Source organism: Dendrobates tinctorius, unplaced genomic scaffold (genome assembly GCF_039654945.1).
Source record: "Dendrobates tinctorius isolate UK_male_01 unplaced genomic scaffold, ASM3965494v1 ptg000008l, whole genome shotgun sequence".
Taxonomy (NCBI): Eukaryota; Metazoa; Chordata; class Amphibia; order Anura; family Dendrobatidae; genus Dendrobates; species Dendrobates tinctorius.
This window is the reverse complement of record NW_027361676.1, coordinates 74990535-75010778: the sequence shown is the minus strand read 5'-3', so window position 1 is coordinate 75010778 and position 20244 is coordinate 74990535. Positions and strand designations below refer to the sequence as shown.

At 41.5% G+C, this 20244-nt stretch overlaps 1 protein-coding gene across 1 annotated transcript in view; it reads right to left on the bottom strand.

The window, feature by feature from the left end:
- Positions 1-573: 573 nt before the first annotated feature.
- The window catches only part of LOC141092560 (plasma kallikrein-like), a 147959-nt gene continuing 128288 nt past the window's right edge, over positions 574-20244 (bottom strand). The window contains exons 13-16 of the mRNA XM_073578826.1: positions 18797-18892; positions 15561-15700; positions 5369-5523; positions 574-2495 (exon numbers count right to left, since the gene is read on the bottom strand). Coding sequence (XP_073434927.1) covers positions 2486-2495; positions 5369-5523; positions 15561-15700; positions 18797-18892 — 401 coding nt within the window. The 3' untranslated portion in view covers positions 574-2485. The remainder of the gene's footprint in view (positions 2496-5368; positions 5524-15560; positions 15701-18796; positions 18893-20244) is intronic.

The window sequence follows — 20244 nt, the reverse complement described above, 5'->3', positions numbered from 1 at the left end:
GAGGCCTGTTTGCAGCTGGAAGTCCCACCCTGTTCAGGCCAGGAGATGTGCTTGGTGACAGGGAAAAAAGAGGCAGCATTGGGAACTGCATGGTGGGCAGCGAGCAGCCAAGGGGCCAGACAGTGAAGCAGTAAGTTGAGTATACTTTTAAAAAAAAAAAAAACTTTTATTGGCTGTTTACAGCTAAGCAAAATGGCAGCCAGCCAGACTAAGTGAATCCGAGCAAAGGGAAATTACAAAATTCCGCATTGGATTGTTTTGTACATTGGAGAGGAATTTTATTCCACTCAAGGAAATTTGCTCATATCTAATTTTTATATCTCAGAAGCTGCATGCAAGCATTACATCACCAAGCACAATGTCAAGAGTCTGATAGAGTGATGTAAAGACTGCCCCCACTGGGCTCTGGAGCAATGTACACATATTCTGTAGATTGATAAATCACTGTAATCTACCTGGCAGTCCGATGTATGAGTCTGGGTTTAGTGTTTCAGCATACGTTATGTATAATGTCCCTCACAAGTATGTTGTCACAAGTACGCTTCTGCCAGGTAAGATACTGTGACATGACAATGGTGTTTTCAACAGTTTACTGCTGTGACATTGTAATTGTTTCAGTTAATGATACAATTAATTCTTTGGTCTGCAACTGATAAAGCTTGGCAAACTAAGGGTGCTCTCTACTACGCCTGAGTGTCCTCCTCCTGTAGGCCTACACTCCCGAAATTGTTGCACAGCAGAGCGCACGCTTGATCTGCCGTCACCATTGCAATCTATGGCTCCCATCGGCACATGCGTCTGGACCCTGTTTGGTGGGGGATTTCGGACGTTTTGCCCAGACAGGGACACAGATGTCAATGTAAAAGCATCCTTATGAGAATTCATCACTGCCAGCAGCTGACAATAGATATATTAAACATGGCACCAAGAAAGGAACCATGACGCTTTGTGAAACAAGCTAGTGTCTAGTGCGGGTGAAGTTTGGTGATGTTTGAAGTTTAGTGATGACTGTGCATGCTCAGATAAGGTGTTATCCGAGGATGTTCTAGTGCTAATAGAGTATTTTCAGTGTGCTCCAATATTAGGTTTGATTCGCCATGTCTGCATGTCTCACAACTGTTCAACAGCAGCAACACATGTAGGGATTGCCTGTTTGCTAGGCAATCACTGCATATGTTCCGGCTGTCTAACAGCAGTATTTATCAATATTTTTATAATACTGGTGGAGACCAGTCGGAGGGATTTATCAACAATATCAGATCGCTGGCGGTTCAACAACATGCCTCCTCACCTTTCTGCTCTTATTAGTTCTGACTGTAAACTGATGTAAGCACTGAACGGAATTAGTGATGAGCGAGTGTGCTCGTTACTCGAGTTTTCTGAGCATGCTTGGGTGTTCTCCGAGTATCTTGGGCATGCTCGTAAATTATGTCTGAATCCCTGCAGCTGCATGATTTATGGCTGCTAGATAGCCTGAATACATGCAGGGATTGCCTGTTTGTCACAAGGTACTCAGAGAACACCCGAGCATGCTCGAAAAACTCGAGCAATGAGCACACTCGCTCATCACTAAACAGAATTGAATAGCATAGCTTCATTCAATGTATAGTGGTCGCTGCTGGGCACTGCAGAACATCTCAAGCTCAAAGGAAGATTGTCAGCACAGAGTGACTGTTCAAATCAAGTATAGGAGCTCATTGAACCCTTAGCCTAGCCAAACATTTAAGTACACCTTCCAATTTACTTGTTTTTCATCTATTTCTTCCCTTCTCTGGCTCTATAAAGCAAGAGCTGACATTCGAAGAGGTGGGAGGAAGATATAGGAGGAAAACAATTGTGTGAATATGAAATTAAAATAAGTGAAATACACCTTACCACCTGCTTGTTTTCTGTGAAGCCAGAGCTGTCGATCAAAGAAGAAGGGGGTAGAGACTGAGGAAAAGCAAGCACGCGGGAAGAGTGTTTGAATGTTTTGCCCCGCCTTGATGCACCAAGCACCTGTTCTTAATTGGAACAGTCATGCTGTCCTAACAGACACCCTTTAAATATTTGGCTGTGCCAAGAAGTGTCCACAGAGCGCCTGTAACTGGATTTAAACAGTTATTCTGTGCTGACAGAATCCCTTTAAGAGATGCTCTGTAGTTCTCTGCAGCAGCTGCTTCACATTGATCGCAGCCATGCTGTTCAGCTCCATTCAGCGTTTACATCCAGCTATTGCCACAATTAATAAAATCTGATCGGTGTGGATGTGGTTTTTGGACTGTCACCAATCTGATATTGATGACATCCTAAGTATCGGTCATCAATATTTTATGTCGGGATGACATCTTTAATTTATTTAAAAACAAATTTTCAATTGAAAAAAAAAACAAGCAAAAAAATGTAACTCGAATTTCTTTCTAGTTTGTCACTGCTGTAGCTCCGACACATAGAACTAGTAAAGGGTTAAGGTGGGAAGCATTCATGTCTTCTCTAAGACTTTTCTTCAAATGGCTCTGAAAAACAAATTGCATTACAGTTATGACAATAATTTACAGGCAATGTCATTGATCCATAAATTTAATTTATAACATTGTTGTTATTAATTTTTTATTAAAACTTTCATTACTTTTCTGAACTATAGGTTAAGTGCATACTGCAACATCAACAATAATAAATATATATGGTAGGTTATGTACAATAGTTAGAACAAGAAAAGAAATCTGTTAATGGAAACAATCTGATCACCCACATTAGAAAAACCACAAAAAGTTTTGTAAACAGTGATTCATTTTTTTACACTATTACTGAGACAAGATCATCTGTGGCAAAGAATACTTAACACCACATGTACCACCCTCAAGGGTTAAATGTCAGTAAAACATAACCTTTAATAATTCATTAAAACCTGAGACATCACATAAACAACACATAAACAGACATAATAGTGCTCATGCGTATCAGTGCTCATTTAAAAAATGGTTCGGTCTCACCATTGCTCAAGGACATAGACGCCCCTGCGTATTTTTCAGAGGTCCCCTGCCGGGTATTCGGGTCCATATAGCAGCACAAGACAGCGTGTGGAAAAGGAGGTTAAAGGGTTACAGGTGTGTAGTTTTCCCTATCCTCCCTGTCGTGCCCAGGCATTACTCCTGCCCTTACAAGGACAGGCTCCAAATGGACCCTATAGAGTCACCCCCAATCATCAGAAGGGGTATTTGCTCCCTACGCGTTTCCTCCCCAATAACGGGGATTCATCAGGGGAGTTGTACAAATAGATATAAGGGGGTTTAAATATATTTGTCCATAAAAAAAAGAGAAGGCCCCGCAATAGCTGGGTGCCTCAACTAGTAGAGTGACTGTCCATATCACTGCCAAAAAGTAAATCCCTTGTCGTTTATACTCTGACCCTCGGCCAAGTGTGTGTGACCCTGGTGTGTCTGAGCCTGTGTTATGTGCCTGTGCTACTTTATGCTTGTTTGGTTTTTATCTGGTTCTGTCCCTGTTACAAATTCTGCCTGTCTCTCCTGTACTGCGCTGCTATCTCTGTGTATGACTCATTGCCTACGTTCTGACTATCCTCTGCTCGCCCCTCCGGTACTGTGCTGCTATCTCCGTTTATGACTCATTGCCTACGTTCTGACTATTCTCTGCTCGACTCTCCTGTACCGTGCCGCCCTCTCCGTGTATGACCCTTGTTTGTCTGACCTGAGTTCCCCTCTCCTCTACTACAGGATTCCTGTAGTAAGAATCCTACACTCATCTCCAGCAGCAGGACGCTAAGCCCTGCCTCCTGTGGTCCTTGTGCTTCCTACTAACTTCAGCAACCCATAACCTATCTACCTCAGCTTTCCCCACAGCATCTGACCCCAGGCCCTCCCGCAGTATGGGTGAGTCACCCTGCTCAGCCATGGCAGTTTTCCGGCCCTGACAGGATCCTGATACTATGTCATGTAAATGCATTTTTGATTTTTACTTATTTATTTACAACAGGGTATATGCTCATTTTGTTTCTTTTAGATTTTGTCTGTTTAATGGCCAATCTGAACATGCTTTTATGTGTTGCATGTATAACACCTCAAACTCCAGCTTATTTTTTGTGTTTGTCACATACACATATACAAAGATTTAGTTAAAAAAGCATTTCATGGGAGGAGTTCTTTAGGTACGCCATACACTTGAGATGTTGGCTGAATGTTTCAGAAGAAGGCTATTTATCTCTCCCATGCATAGGAACCACAGCTCTGTTCAGCATTCCTGTGTTTTCTATTTGCAGAGAGGAGAAAGCAGTACATTCTTACTCTAAAAAATGGATCATGCATTGAAATTTTAAATGTCTGAGCCTTTTCTCGCCTGATAATATACTAGGTTAAGTCAGGAGGTCCCCATAGAAATCAGATGGTCAGCTGGTTCCTCAGAAATCTGGTTACTTTTCAAGTAAAACGTATAGGACCATTGAGTCCCATATCTGATTGGTGAGTGTCTGACACTCGGCAGACCCACTGTTCAGCTGTTTTCTAGCACCAGTAACGGTCAGAAGTAACTAGTGAATGCAGACATTCAGCCATTCACAGGTTTTGCAGTTGAGATCCAGTTCACATGAACACAAGCTGAGCTGCAGCATCTGAAATTGGCCACTACACAGTGTCCAGAGCTGAGTTGTTCACCTCCACTCACTGTATACTTTTGGCAATAGCCACAGCTAATAACAATTGATTCGTGATGGGCCCCTAGTGTAAGAACATGACCCACAGGGTTCAGTATTGGGCCCTTTTCCTTTTGACATACTTATTAATGACCTTGTAGGGCACATACAGAGTACAAATACAATTTTTACAAATGATACTAAACTCTGAAGGGTAATTAGCACAGAGGAGGATAATTTAATTTTAAAGAAGGATTTATATAACCTGGAGGCTTGGGCGGAGAAATGACAATTGAAGTTTAAAGCATATAAGTGTAAGTTCATGCACTTGGGCAAAGGAAATAAAATGTATATTTATGTACTAAATTGTAAAACATTGGGTAAAACTGTTGCTTAAAAAGACTTGTTTGTATGGCTGGATGACAAACTCTGCTTTAGTGATCAATGTCAGACAGCTGCTGCCATGACAAAAAAAAATGATGAGAAACATTAAAAAAGACATAGATGCTAATGACAAAAACAAAGTTTCGCCTCTATAAAGGTACAACAGACAAATAAGTAAGTGCGGCCACACTTAGAATACTTTGTATAATTTTGGTGTTCAGTGTTTAAGAAGAACATAATTGAAGTTGAGCAGATGCAGAGAAGAGTGAAAAAGGTTACTAATGGAATGGGTGGACTGCAAAGCAAGATAGCTTATTAAACTTGGAGAAAATCCACATTTTTCAAGGTTAAACATCTTACATTTTTGTATGCTGTACGATCCAGTCAATAAATTCTGTGACTTTAGTGTAAACTCCTGGCTTGTCCGGACGAGCACAGCCTTCACCCCAGCTTGTTATTCCAAATAAATACCAAGTTTTGTCAACTAAACAACTGAGGGGACCACCAGAATCACCCTTGAATAAAAAAGGAAACATTTATTAGTACATCAGTTTGGATTTTATTTTACAGAGGTATTCTCATTAGTAATCTTCAGAAGCACACCTCTCTTCTGCCTCCTGTATTTCTGCTTGTAGGGGGTGGTGCACTCCTGAAGATAGACAGCTCAGACCACTAGTCTGAAATGAGCAATTTCTAAGGCTGTCAGGAGTGGAATCCAGCAATCTAGCGAGCGTCAGAGTGCTGTGTACAGGGTCTAAGCCATAGAACCTCCAAGCAGCGCCTGCTTCTTGCCTAACCAGACAGACTCAGACCACAGGTTGGCTGGTAAAGTTTGCAATAAGCTGTTCACTTTAAAATGGAAAACAGTAAGGACATATAATAAAAGCCAAATTGCAAAGTTCAAACCACAACTACTATTTAACCACCAGCCAAGTGTTCCATGGGTCTCCTTTCTTTCTCTTCCATTATTGTCCATTCATGACTTCTATGGCCAATCAAAGGCGAGGCACGTGACCCCAAATGGTAGAGGATTGATAGGTGAGTATATTAAACATGCACAATTAAAGAGTTGAAAACCCTTTAAGTGTTGTTTGTGACATGAGAAAATTGCATCAATGAGTTGTTGTTTGTATTGTACAATGAATACAGTAAGGCAGTCAATATGGTGCCAATCATCACTGGTGGTCATTGGGAAACATGTAATCTCCTTTGCTCTTATAAGCAGGATAAGGCATATGTTATTACCTTGCTTCAGAAAGATTATAATGCTATACAATATTGTCTGGCATTCATGCTTCTGTTTATAAAATCATTAAAAGGTTACATACTCCATGAATCCACTGCGTTAAACACTTAAAACCTGTATTAACCCTTCCCGACCTTTGACGCCACGTAGGCGTCATGAAAAGTCGTGCCAATATGACCCATGACGCCTATGTGGCATAATGAATTGATTGCCCCCTGCGGGTCAGGTGACCGGGGTCACTGAAAGGTCACCTGACCTGCACACAGAGGACACTTGAGAGTTAACCCCAGGCTTAGCCCCCACGTGCCTACAATCACTCTGATTGGCTGTTAAAAGTGAAACAGCCAATCAGAGCGATTTGTAATATTTCACCAATAAAATTTGATGAAATATTACAATCCAGCCATGGCCGATGCTGCAATAGTATCAGACATGGCTGGACACTGACTCCCGTCGCCCCCCCATGCCGTCATCATCTGCTCCCCCCACCTTACGATCCCCCCCTCACCCCCCCGGTACCTCCGATGTCCTGCTGTGGCTCCCGGGGTCCCGCCGTCCTGGATCATGGGCGCTACCATCTTGGAAAATGGCGGGCACATGCGCAGTGCGCCTGCCATTTTCCAAGATGGAGGCGCCCATGAATTTGCCGGCTGCCCATTCAATTTTTCATTTTGATCACGGTGATAAACTCTCACAGTGATCAAAATGAAAGATAAAGTAAATACACCCCCTGTTTATCACCCCCATAGGTAGGCACAAATAATAAAATAAAAAAAAATAGTTTTCCATTAGGGTTAGAATTAGGGTTAGGGTTGGAATTAGGGTTAGAATTAGGGTTAGGGTTAGAAATAGGGTTATGGTTAGAAATAGGTTTAGGGTTAGAAACAGGGTTAGGGTTGGAATTAGGGTTAGGGTTGGAATTTGGGTTAGGGGTGGAATTAGGGTTAAGATTAGGGTTAGGGGTGGGTTGGGGTTGGGATTAAGGTTGGGTTTGTGGTTAGGGTTAGAGCTGGGATTAGGGTTAGGGGTGTGTTGGGGTTAGGGTTGTGGTTAGGGTTATGATTAGGGTTGGGTTTGGGTTAGGGGTGTGTTGGGGTCAGAGTTGGAGTTAGAACTGAGGGGTTTCGACTGTTTAGGCACATCACGGGGTCTCCGAACGCGACATGGCACCACGATTTATTCCAGCCTATTTTGCGTTCAAAAAGTCAAACAGCGCTCCCTTCATTCTGTGCCCTGCCGTGTGCCAAAACAGTGGTCTACCCCCACATGTGGGGTATCAGCATACTCAAAAAAAAATTGCAGAACAACTTTGGGGTCCAATTTCTCCTGTTACCCTTGGGAAAATAAAAAATTGGGGGCTAAAAAAATTATTTTTGTGGAAAAAATAAAGATTTTTTATTTTCATGGCTCTGCGTTATAAACTTCTGTGAAGCACTTGGGGGTTCAAAATGCTCACCACACATCTAGATAAGTTCCTTGGGTGGTCTAGTTTCCAAAATGGGGTCACTTGTGGGGAGTTACTACTGTTTAGGCACATCAGAGGCTCTGCAAATGTAACATGACGCCGGCAGACCATTCCATCAAGTCGGTATTTCAAAATGTCACTACTTCCCTTCCGAGCCCCGACGTGTGCCCGAACAGTGTCCCCCCCCACATATGGGGTACCAGCGTACTTAGGACAAACTGTACAACAACTTTTGGAGTCCAATTTATCCTGTTACCCTTGTGAAAATAAAAAATTGCGGACTAAAAAATCATTTGTTGAGGAAAAAAATTATTTTTTATTTTCACTGCTCTGCTTTATATACTTCTGTGAAGCACCTGGGGGTTCAAAGTGCCCACCACACATCTAGATAAGTTCCTTGGGGGGTGTAGTTTCCATAATGGGGGAGCTCCAATGTTTAGGTACATAGGGGCTCTCCAAACGCGACATTGTGTCTGCTAACGATTGGAGTTAATTTTCCATTCAAAAAGTCAAATGATGCTCCTTCCCTTCCGGGCCCTGCCATGCGCCCAAACAGTGGTTTATGACCACATATGAGGTATCAGTGTACTCAGGAGAAATTGCTCAAGAAATTTTAAGATCTATTTTATCCTGTTGCCCATGTGAAAATGAAAAAACTGAGGCTAAAAGAAAATTTTTGTGAAAAAAAGTCCTTTTTTTTACGGATCAATTTGTGAAGCACCCGGGGGTTCAAATTGCTCACTATGCATCTAGATAAGTTCCTTGGGGGGTTTAATTTCCAAAATGGGGTCACTTGTGGGGAAGTTCCAATGTTTAGGCACATAGGGACTCTCCAAACGCGACATGGCAACCGCTAAATATTCCAGCATATTTTCCATTCAAAAAGTCAAATGGCGCTCCTTCCCTTCTGAGCCCTGCCATGCCCCCAAACAGTGGTTTATAACCACATATGAGGTATCAGTGTACTCAGGAGAAATTGCCCAACAAGTTTTAGGATCCATTTTATCATGTTACCCATGTGAAAATGAAAAAACTAATGCTAAAAAAAAATTTTGCTGGAAAATTTAAAATGTCCATTTTTTCCTTCCCCGTTGCTTTAGTTCCTGTGAAGCACCTGAAGGGTTAATAATCTTCTTGAAAGTAGTTCTGAGTAGCTTGAGGGGTGCAGTTTTTAGAATGGTGTCACTTTTTGGTATTTTCTGCCATATAGACCCCTCAAAGTGACTTCAAATGGGAGGTGATCCCTAAAAAAAATGGTTTTGTAAATTTTGCTATAAAAATAAGAAATCGCTGGTCAACTTTTAACCCTTACAACTTCCTAACAAAAAAAATTTTGCTTCCAAAATTGTGCTGATGTAAAGTAGACATGTGGGAAATGTTATTTAGTAACCACTGTGTCAAATAACTCTCTGGTTTAACGGAATAAAAATTCAAAATGTGAAGATTGAGAAATTTTCAAAATTTTTGCCAAATTTCCATTTTTTTCACAAATAAACGCAAAAATTATCGACCTAAATTTACCACTACCATGAAGCCCAATATGTCATGAAAAAACATTCTCAGAATCACTAGGATATGTTGAAGTGTTCCAGAGTTATTACCTCATAAAGGAACACTGGTCAGAATTGCAAAAAATGGCCAGGTCATTAGGGTAAAAATAGGCTGAGTCATGAAGGGGTTGAAGGAGGCAGGGAATAGAGCCATAGTGACAGAGATTTAAGATCTACAGACCCATTTTAATATCAATTCAAATGCTGATTTCTCAGTGCAAGAGGAACAGACTAGCAATGTAACGGTATCGCTGGACATTTTTTGACAGTTCCATACACATATAAATAGTTTTGGAGAAGGGGTGAAATCCTGCCAACATATTAACTTTAAGGCTATGTGCCCATGATCAAGAATTGAACGCAGGTGAATCCGCATGTGTTTACTGCTTCGTGTGGATTCACCACGTACTATACATTGTTCATGTGAAATTTATCTTGCGGAGGCTCACGTCTCCGCAAGATAAATTGAGATGCTGCGGTCTGGGAAGACGCATCGCACGTCTGTCTCTGTGGGTGATCCGTGGGCATCTCTGGACGCATATTGGACATTTCTTGAAATCCCATCCACTGTACTGTAACATCTGGACGCTGTGAGTTGTAAGCTGCACAAGTACGCAGCATCCAACCCGCAGCGTTTACTAATCGTGGGCACATACCCTAAGTGTAAGAGAGCTAAGTACAGTAGGTTGTATTTCCAAGTGTTAAAAGAAGAAGTTCACTCAAGCATGAGCCCCCTTAAATACTGACAAACAAGACTGAAGGATAGACAATTGCCCTTTCATCGCCCAACTGCAGTAGAAGCCTTTAACTATGATTTCCCCTATTAATAGCAGCTTACAGGTGCGCACCTAAAATGAGCCCGCTACCTCAGGTGGCAGGCAGCTGCTGTGCACAGGGGGCGGCATTATGCGCTATGCTACCAGCAGCACCAACAATTTAGCCTCTGCATACTGGTGCTGCGGGTAGCGTGCAGAGGCTTGTAATTGATGAGGTCACAGGAGGGAAGGAGTCAGGGCCCCTTGATCATGTGACCCCTGACTCCTCCCCTCCTGTGACCTTATCACAGGTCCTATGCACACAGCCCTCGCTGTATGCAAGATTCTGCTGTGCTGGTTGTCATCGTGCTGGATGAAGGAAGTTTGTGTGGGGCCAGGGGGGTTTACAGGGTGGATGTAGCATAGCTGAGCATGTGCGAGGTGTACAGAGCAGAGCCATGTGTGTACAAGGTGTATGGAGCAGAGCCGTGTGTGTACGAGGTGTACGGAGCAGAACTGCGCATGTTTGAGGTGTACGGAGCGGGGCCACGCATGTACGAGGTGTAGGGAGCAGAGATGCGTATGGAACAGAGATGTGTACGGAGAGGAGCAGTGTGTGTGTACGAAGTGTATGGAGCGGAGCCGCATGTGTACGAGGTGTATGGAGCGGAGCCTCAAGTGTACGAGGTGTACGGAGCAGAGCCTGTTGTGAATTCACTTTCTGTCCTACCTTTGGCTAATACTGAAGGTAGTGGAGCTGGTTAAATTGACAGAGGGGTTGTGAGTTCTCTTTCTGGGCTCCCTCTGGTGGTTACTGGAGGTAACTAAGCAGATGCAGACCCCTGATCCTGTCCACACAACTAGCAGTAGCCGTGGAGCGTACCTACAATGATCCTAGACGCCTCGGCCGGAGAGCTAACTAAGCCTAAAGCAAGAAAGGGGAAATCTAAACTGCCCCCAAAGGAATAGACAGCCTGCAAACATTTATTGTCGGTGAGACAAGATGAAAACGCAAACGCAGGCAGAAAAATAGACTGAGCAAATGATGGGGCCCACACTGACTAGAGAGGACAGGAAAGGAAAGACACTGTCTGCAATCACGCAAAAAACCCTGCAAAAAGTCCAACACGTCTGATGCACAAAAACACTGAAGTCGCATGACCTCACCCACTATATCAGCACTCTGGTATATTGTGAAAGCAAGACAAAAAGACCAATATAAAAGGGGACAAAACAAACTGGCACATGCAATAACATATGGGCGGTGATTCAGCACAGCCCCAGCCAGAGCTAGCTGACCCGCACAAAGCAGAGATAAACCCAAAATCAGATCAAATGCAAACAGAAAAGCAAATGAACCACATAGCTGAACATGTAGGGAAAGAGTAGGAGACATCAGACCTCAGGAGGCACAGGAAGAAAATCACCAGCAGGTATAGAGGGAGTCAGCTGTCTTAAATCCCAATCAGAAACCCCAGATCTCCAATCGTCTTCCTCATTATCAGGTGGCAAGCCTGTCAATCAGATCAGCTCCACTACCTCCAGTAGCCACCAGAGGGAGCCCAGAAAGAGAACTCTCAATCTGACCAGCTCCACTATCTTCAGTAATCACCAGAGGGAAGCCTGTTTTTTCTTTCACTCTGTTCTTTCTTTCTCCCCCTCTTTCTTTCTCTCTCAAATCTTTCTTTCTCTCGCTCTGTTTTTTATTTCTCTCTCTGTTCTTTCTCTCTCTCTGTTCACTTTCTTTCTCTCTCTGTTCTTCCTTTGTCTCTCTCTGTTCTCTTTCTTTCCCCTCTCTTTCTCTCTGTTCTTTCTTTCTTTCCTCTCTTTCTCTCTCTCTTTTCTTTTTCTTTCCCATCTTTCTTTCTTTCCACTTTCTCTCTCTCTGTTCTTTTTCTCTCTGTTCTTCCTCTCTCTGTTCTTTCTTTCTTTCCCATCTTTCTTTCTCTCTCTGTTCTTTCTTTCCCTCTTTTTTTCTTTCTTTCGCTCTCTGTTTTTATTTCTTTCCCCTCTTTCTTTCTCTCTCCCTCTCTGTTCTTTCTTCCTCCTCTTTCTTTTTTTCTCTCTCTATGTTCTTTTTTTTCTGTCCACTCTTTCTTTCTCTCTCTGTTGTTTTTCTTTCTTTTTTCTTTCTCTCTATTCTTTCTTTCCCTACTTTCTTTCTCTGTTCTTTCTCTCTCTCTGTTCTTTCTTTTGCTCTGTTCCTTTTCTTTCTCTCCCCTATTTCTTGCTTTCTCTAATCTTTCTTTCTCTCTCTGTTCTGCCTTTCTCTCTCTCTGTTCTTTCTCTCTCTCTGTTCTCTTTCTTTCCCCTCTCTTTCTTTCTCTCTGATCTTTCTTTCTTTCCTCTCTTTCTCTCTCTCTTTTCTTTTTCTTTCCCATCTTTCGTTCTTTCCCATCTTTCTTTCTCTCTGTTCTTTCTTTCCCCTCTTTCTTTCTTTCTCTTTCTGTTCTTTCTTTCCCTTCTTTCTTTCTTTCTTTCTTTCTCTCTCTGCTTTTATTTCTTTTCCCTCTTTCTTTCTCCTATTTCTTTTTTCTCTCTGTCTGTTCTTTTTTTCTGTCCGCTCTTTCTTTCTCTCTCTGTTGTTTTTCTTTCTTTTTTCTTTCTTTCTTTCTGTTCTTTTTATCTTTCTTTTTTTCTCTCTCTGTTCTTTCTTTCCCCTCTTTTTTCTCTCTCTGTTCTTGTTCTTTCTCTCCCCTATTTCTTTATCTCTCTAATCTTTCTTTTTCTCTCTCTGTTTCTTCTTTCTCTCTCTGTTCTTTCTTTCTCTCTCTCTGTTCACTTTCTTTCCCCTGTTTTTCTCTCTGTTCTTTCTTTCTTTCCTCTCTTTCTCTCTCTGTTCTTTTTCTCTCTGTTCTTTCTTTCTTTCCCATCTTTCTTTCTCTCTCTGTTCTTTCTTTCCCCTCTTTCTTTCTTTCTTTCTTTCTTTCTCTCTCTGTTCTTTCTTTCCCTTCTTTCTTTCTCTCTCTGTTTTTATTTCTTTCCCCTCTTTCTCTCTCCCTCTCTGTTCTTTCTTTCTCCTCTTTCTTTTTTTCTCTCTGTCTGTTCTTTTTTTCTGTCCACTCATTCTTTCTCTCTCTGTTGTATTTCTTTCTTTTTTCTTTCTTTCTGTTCTTTTTATTCTTCTTTCTTTCTCTCTCTGTTCTTTCATTCCCCTCTTTCGCTCTCTCTGTTTTTGATTTGTTCTTTTTCTTTCTCTCCCCTATTTCTTTCTCACTCTAATCTTTCTTTCTCTCTCTATGGTTTTTCTTTCTCTCTCTGTTCTTTCTCTCTCTGTTCTACCTTTCTCTCTCTGTTTCTTTCTCACTCTCTGTTCTCTTTTTTTCCCCTCTTTCTTTCTTTCTTTCTTTCTTTCTCTCTGTTCTTTCTTTCTTTCATCTCTTTCTCTCTCTGTTCGTTTTCTCTCTGTTCTCTTTCTTTCTTTCCTATCTTTCTTTCTTTCCCATCTTTCTTTCTCTCTCTCTGCTCTTTCTCTCTCTGTTCTTTCTTTTTTTCTCTCTCTGTTTTTATTTCTTTCCCCTCTTTCTTTCTTTCTCTCTCCCTCTCTGTTCTTTCTTTCTCCTCTTTCTTTTTTCTCTCTCTCTGTTCTTTTTTTCTGTCCACTCTTTCTTTCTCTCTCTGTTGCTTTTCTTTCTCTCTGTTCTTTCTTTCCCTTCTTTCTTTCTCTGTTCTTTCTCTCTCTTTCTGTTCCTTCTTTCTCTTTCTTTCTCTCTGTTTTTTTTCCTTCTTTCTTTCTCTCTGTTCTTTCTTTCCCCTTTCTTTCTCTCTCTGTTCTTTCTTTTGCTCTGTTCTTTTTCTTTCTTTTTCTTTCCCCTATTTCTCTCTCTAATATTTCTTTCTCTCTCTCTCTGTTCTTCCTTTTTTCTCTCTGTTCTTTCTCTGTTCTCTTTCTTTCTATTCTTTCTTTATTTCTCTCTCTGTTCTTTCGCTCTCTCTCTCTGTTCTTTCTTTCTCTTTTTCTCTCTGTTCTGTCTTTCCCCTCTCTCTTTCTCTCTCGCTCTCTGTTCTTTTTTCCCCTCTTTCTTTTTTTCTCTGTCCTCTCTTTCTTTCTCTCTCTGTTCTTTCTTTCTCTCTGTTTCTTTCTTTCCCCTTTCTTTCTCTCTCTCTGTTTTTTCTTTCTCTCTCTGTTCTTTCATTCCCCTCTTTCTTTCTATCTCCCTCTCTGTTCTTTCTCTCTTTCCCCTCTTTCGTTTTTTCTCTCTGTTTTTTTCTGTCCCCTCTTTCTTTCTCTCTCTCTGTTCTTTCTTTCCCCTCTTTCTTTCTCTCTCTCTGGTCTTTCTTTCTTTCTCTCTTTGTTTTCTTTTTTCTCTCTGTTCTTTCTTTCTATTCCTCAGTACCAGTCAGTGTGCCCACAGTACCAGTAGAATAAGAGAGGTAGGAGACTAGGTGGCACTGGTCACATTGAGCCTCTCATACTTTTTACTGGTGTATAATCATATGCCCTAAGCACCCCCATAAAGTGGGCCAGCCCCAGACAACAGGGTACAAACAAATCACTATTACTATCAGTCCAAGTGGACAATTATATACATAAAGTTAATGATGTCCCTTTTGCCAAGCAGTGCAGAGGATCAGAATACATTGTGGAGACCAGAGCAGCAGGGTATGTGGAGAAGAATTATATGGGGTCCATTATGCTGTATGAAGTAATATATGGGGCCCATTATGCTGTATGAAGTAATATATGGGGCCCATTATGCTGTATGAAGTAATATATGGGGCCCAATATACTGTATTAAGTAATATATGGGGCTCATTATACTGTATGGAGCATTGTATGGGGCCAAATATACTGTATGTAGAATTATGTGGGGATAGGGGATGACTTTCTGTTTGTTGTGGATCTGACCGCTGGGACCCCCATGATCCTGGGAAATGTAGCTTTGAAGAGCACCATGTAAATGGAGCTGTGGTCAATCATATGCACTGTGACGCCATTCACATGTGGCTCTTCACATAACTCCTTTAAGAGAGTGATGAGGGGACGACAAAGTATAGCAAAAATTCACTGATCGGGGCTGATGAGTGTTATAGTTTGTGTGCTGGTGGGATTTGTGTGGCAGTGCTGCATTTTTGTCCCAGTCCAGCCCTGTGCCTGGCCTACCATTGCCATTAATGACCCTTGTTCTGGATACATCTGTGTTGTTCTTGCATGTGCATGTGATGGCGCTGACATCCTTGTGTTTGGACACTTTTTTTTCTATTTATCTAAATCAAAATGTCCACTATTGTACTCAGTTTTACAGGATAGATATATAAATTTACTTTGTGTGAGGGGGGGCGTCATTTTGCTGTTCACCTCAGGCAGCAGAGAGGCTAGGTTCACCCCTGGCGGCTTAATACCATGCAAGCAATATCTCTCCAAATCTAATATATTGTGAATATTACAATCCACCATATATGATTTTCCATACAAGATGAAAATAGGCCAGTTTAGAGGGGAATTCTTTGGCATTTGTCTACACTTAATACACAACAGGTGAAGACATTGCCCATAAAGTATAGCTCAATCTTCAATCTTCTAATGACCACTTACCTTGCATGAATCAATCTGACCATGCTTATAACCAGCACATAGGACCTTATGGCTAATAGTTTGGGTTAAATAACTTTTCTGACATTCGGTGCTTGACTGCGGAGGTACCTCGGCCTTCTGAAGCACATCTGAAGTTGTTCCTTGCAATACACAGAAACATGCATTTATTAGTAATATCTTACAAAAATGTTTATTAGAGTGATCACTTTTAAAATTCTGGTCAAGAGGGTGAACATTGATAATCTTAATAATGATTTCTGAATGCATGTTAACTAGTACTCCCTCTGTGCTGTAATATTCTGCTTTAGGCTATGTGCCCACGATGCGATTTTTAAGCGTTTTTGCTGTGATTTTCGGCGCGAAAACGCTGCGAAAACGTTTAAAAATCGTGTACAGAATGCACCCCATGCATTCCTATGGCATTCCGCACATGCTTTGCTAATGCTGCGATTTTTTCCGCGGCGGAATCGCATCGCGGAAAAAATCGCAGCATGGTCATTCTTTTGTGCAGAATCGCAAAGAATTGCCGCGATTCCGCACCCATAGGAATACATGAGAATCGCTTACTTCCCGCGTGTGGCTATGCCCACCATGCGGGAAGTTAAGCGTCTCATGTGCGGTTGGTACCCACGGTGTGGCGGAGAGGAGACTGTAAAAAAAAGAATAAAAAATAAAAAATCGGGGTATATTTACCTTCCGACGTCCCACGCTGCCTCAGCGTTCCCAGTAATGCCTTGCGGCAAGGTCCTGTGATGACGTAGTCTCGCGTGACTCTAGCGGTCTCGCGAGATCGCTATAGCAACGCGAGACTACGTCATCACAGGTCTCGCAAGGCATTACTGGGAACGCTGAGGCCCGGGATGGCAGCGTCGGGAGGTAAATATACCCTAATTTTTTATCATTTTTAACATTTTATCTTTTACTATTGAGGCCGCATAGGCAGCCTCAATAGTAAAAAGCTGCTCACACTTGTCAAACACATGTTTCACGAGTGTGACCAATCTGTCAATCACTTTCCAAGCGATGCTTCAAATCGCTTGGAAAGTGCTTGAGAAAATCGCAGCAAAATCGCGAACAGAATCACTGTAAAATCGGGGTGAAATCGCGAGGAAAAAACACACGATTTCTGGGAAGGAGTCCGGTTTTCAGTGTGCGTTTTAACACGCAACGTGGGCACATAGCCTTAATGCCAATGTTTAAGAAGAGGTAATAGGTAGTGGCATTTCAATAGCAGTTTCAACGGATGCACTTGGGTCTGGACCATGAATAAAAAGGGGCCTGAAGGCCCACATGAGCAACCTTTGTATAACAATCACCAGCATGAAGGAAGGAGGCTTGTAGAACAGAAGAAAAAACAAAAAGCAACTTCTCTAGGGCTGAGAAGATGTGCCCCCTCCTGTCAGCATCTTCAACTGAACCAGCAGACTAACTGTAAATATTAAAATTACTAAATAAATGTATTTCCCCTTTTTTCCCTTGATCCCGACCACAAGCATACTCCAGTTAGCCATTAAAGGAAGGTAGCACAAGGTTTTTGCTATTCCATCTGAGAGCAGAATGATTTAGAGGCAAAGACCCCAATTCCAGCGATGTGTCACTTACTGGGCTTCTTGCTGGAGTTTCAACTAAAAATTATTTTATCTGCAGCACATCAACCAGTTCTCTTAATGCTGAGCTCTTTATAACCTTGCTCAGGGTTTTGTTGGACTACCAGTCAGCAGACCAAGTGGTTCTCTACTGGTAATCTCAGCTAATAAAACAGTGATTTAAAAAAAACTACACTAAGCATACTAGTAAGTGACAAATCACTGAAAACAGCATCACTGCATCTACATTATGTGTCTCTCAGATTCAGAAAAGATCTGATGACAGTTTCCCTCTAAAAGGCAAAAACCAATGAGGACTTTCAAGTAAAAAACTAAATGATATAGCACAAAGAAGGTACAACGTTAACATTGAACGTGCTATTCAATCTGTCCGTATCACCTTACAGAGCAGGGATAGGCAAGATTTGTGGGAAAAAAATCAGTATAATCTATTCTCTTATTTCTAAACAATGTTTTTCTGTGATTACTTTGTATCTCCGTTCATACTGCACCCACATACACAAATGATACACCATTTGAAAGGTAAACTTGCCCCCTTCAGCAAGAAAATAGCCAAACAAATCACACATCCATGATTTGATCACAAAATACAGTTTAAAAATGACCTGCAAGTGGCACCACACTACCCCAAAGCACACTACCACAAAGCTGCTTACAGACATCACAAACAAATCCAAACAATTGCCTTGGGGGCTTTCCAGCTTGCCAAACTGCTTGTCCAGCCTATTTCCGCCAAATTGGAGGATTGCACACTTCACTGCAGGTGAGTCACATATGCAAACACATTTGTAAACATGCGCTGCCTATTGAATTGCACACTTGCTCCGTTCATACTTCACCCACACAAACAAATGATACACCATTTGAAAGGTCAAATGACCTGCAGGTGGCAGCACACTACCCCAAAGCACACTACAAAATAGCTGTTTACAGACATCACAAACAAATCCAAACATTTGCCTTGGGTCTTTCCAGCTTGCCCAAGTGCTTGCCCAGCCTATTTCAGGCACATTGGAGGATTGCACTCTTCACTGCAGGTGTGTCACATATGCAAACACATTTGTAAACATGCACTGCTTTTTCGCTGATTACTTCGCCCCACACACAAATGGTGAGTCACATATGCAAACACATTCGTAAACATGCACTGCTTTTTCGCTGATTACTTCGCCTCACACACACACATGATACAACATTTGAAAGGTAAACTTGCCCCCTTCAGCAAGAAAAAAGCCAACCAAACCACACATTCACAGTTTTATCACTAAATACAGTTTAAACATTCATTCTCATAAACCTGCAGAAAGAAACAATGACCTGCAGGTGACACCTCAACCGGAAGACATTTTTGGCCTCTACTTATCAAACCAATTTATTGTATTACCAGTCTACATATATAAATACACGTCTGTGTTCATCATCTCATGAAATACATTTACATTTGACCAGCTGGCTTTTTCTGAAATTGCCTGCGCCCCCGACGACCAATGTGCGAAAATTTCGCCCGGCCCAAGCTAGTTTTTATCAATTAAAATATCTGCTTATTTTGGCTGTTGGGGTCCAGTAAGATATCCAACTCACATACCGACTCTCCACTACTGTACAAATACGAGACTGCAAAAAAATTACCAGTTTCATTGGTGAATCCCCATCCTGTTATCCAGCATGTACTAGGAAGCCTAAAAGAGTCTCGATTTGGTGGTAGACAGATGGCTTGTTGATATTCTTGAAAAAAAAAAAACAATAATAGAACCATAATGACAAAGTGACATTGTTACGTTAATCCTTGCAATTAAATTGCAGTATATGTCATCCGTTTTGTGTTATGAAGAAGTATCCAAAAAGTGTATATTTAAAATTAAAAATCAAATACTATAACATTTAGAAACAGCTTAAGCCATCCTCGTCATGTAAGGGATTAGTGATACATTGCCACACAAGTAAGGCATGATATTGGGTTTTTGGGTTATTCTCAAGTTGTGTCTTGAGCAGCTCAGAGCTATGCGGTCTCTGTGCAGTCTCCTTCCTTGATTTCGGTAGTCCTCTTGGAGATACAGTTCTGGTGAATAGCAGAGCTATAATATTAGCAGAACTATAAAGCTCAGCACAAGTTCTGCTGTAATACATTCACCAGTGTTTTTTTTGGTTTGAGTCTGCACTGCTATCCCAATATTTGCATATAGGGATAACAGGGCATTTGAAGAAGCACGTTGCCCACTGAGGGCTGTGATTAGGAGACCTACTGAAGGTGGGGGCTGGATATTTTGCAAGATTTATAACAGCAGCTTATTAGGAGCTGAGAGGGAGAGGGATGGTGATAAGGAATTGACTGCTGTATAGAAATCAATAGGATGGAGAGAGGTGACTAGTATATTATGAGTTAACCTCTCTCTTGGAATATTACTGCTGTGCACTGCACTTTTGGCCTGGATCTGGCCTGGCCCAGGTGGACAAGCTCCTTGGAAACCAGATGTACACTATGAAAGATAAAAAAGCAGGAGAATGACAGCAGGTAAAAAAGCAAGGTATTCCCAAACTTACTTACTTTCATAACTAAGTAAAGCAATTTAATAAATCGAGAATACCCCCTTTAAGAGATAACAATGATTCACTATTAAATATTGGAATTTACTTAGAATATAATGCATTATGCAGTGAACATTAGCAAGTAGTGTATTATTGGTAAAATAACATCCTAAAGAGAGATACAGTAAATGTGAAGGTGCCCCGGATTGTTCAGATAGCCAATCAATTTGAGGGTGCACTGAATTATTCAGATGGCTTAATCATATGCCCTCCACTGCAGGTACTAATATTATCACATTCCACTCACCTCCTAGCTCAACCAAGACCAACCAAATTAAGCATTAGCCACCTGTTTTTCCAACTCCTTTACTCCTCATCATGATGTCCATATCCTTTCCAACAAAATCCAGCCATGACAATAACATACTAGTGGTTGGAAGGGCACTCACAATTACAGCTTCTCAAAAGAAAGAGGGTCTATTTCCCTACAATTTAATCAAACCATCTAGATCTCAACCAGTCCTTTGTTATTCATGAATCTGTGTTTGAGT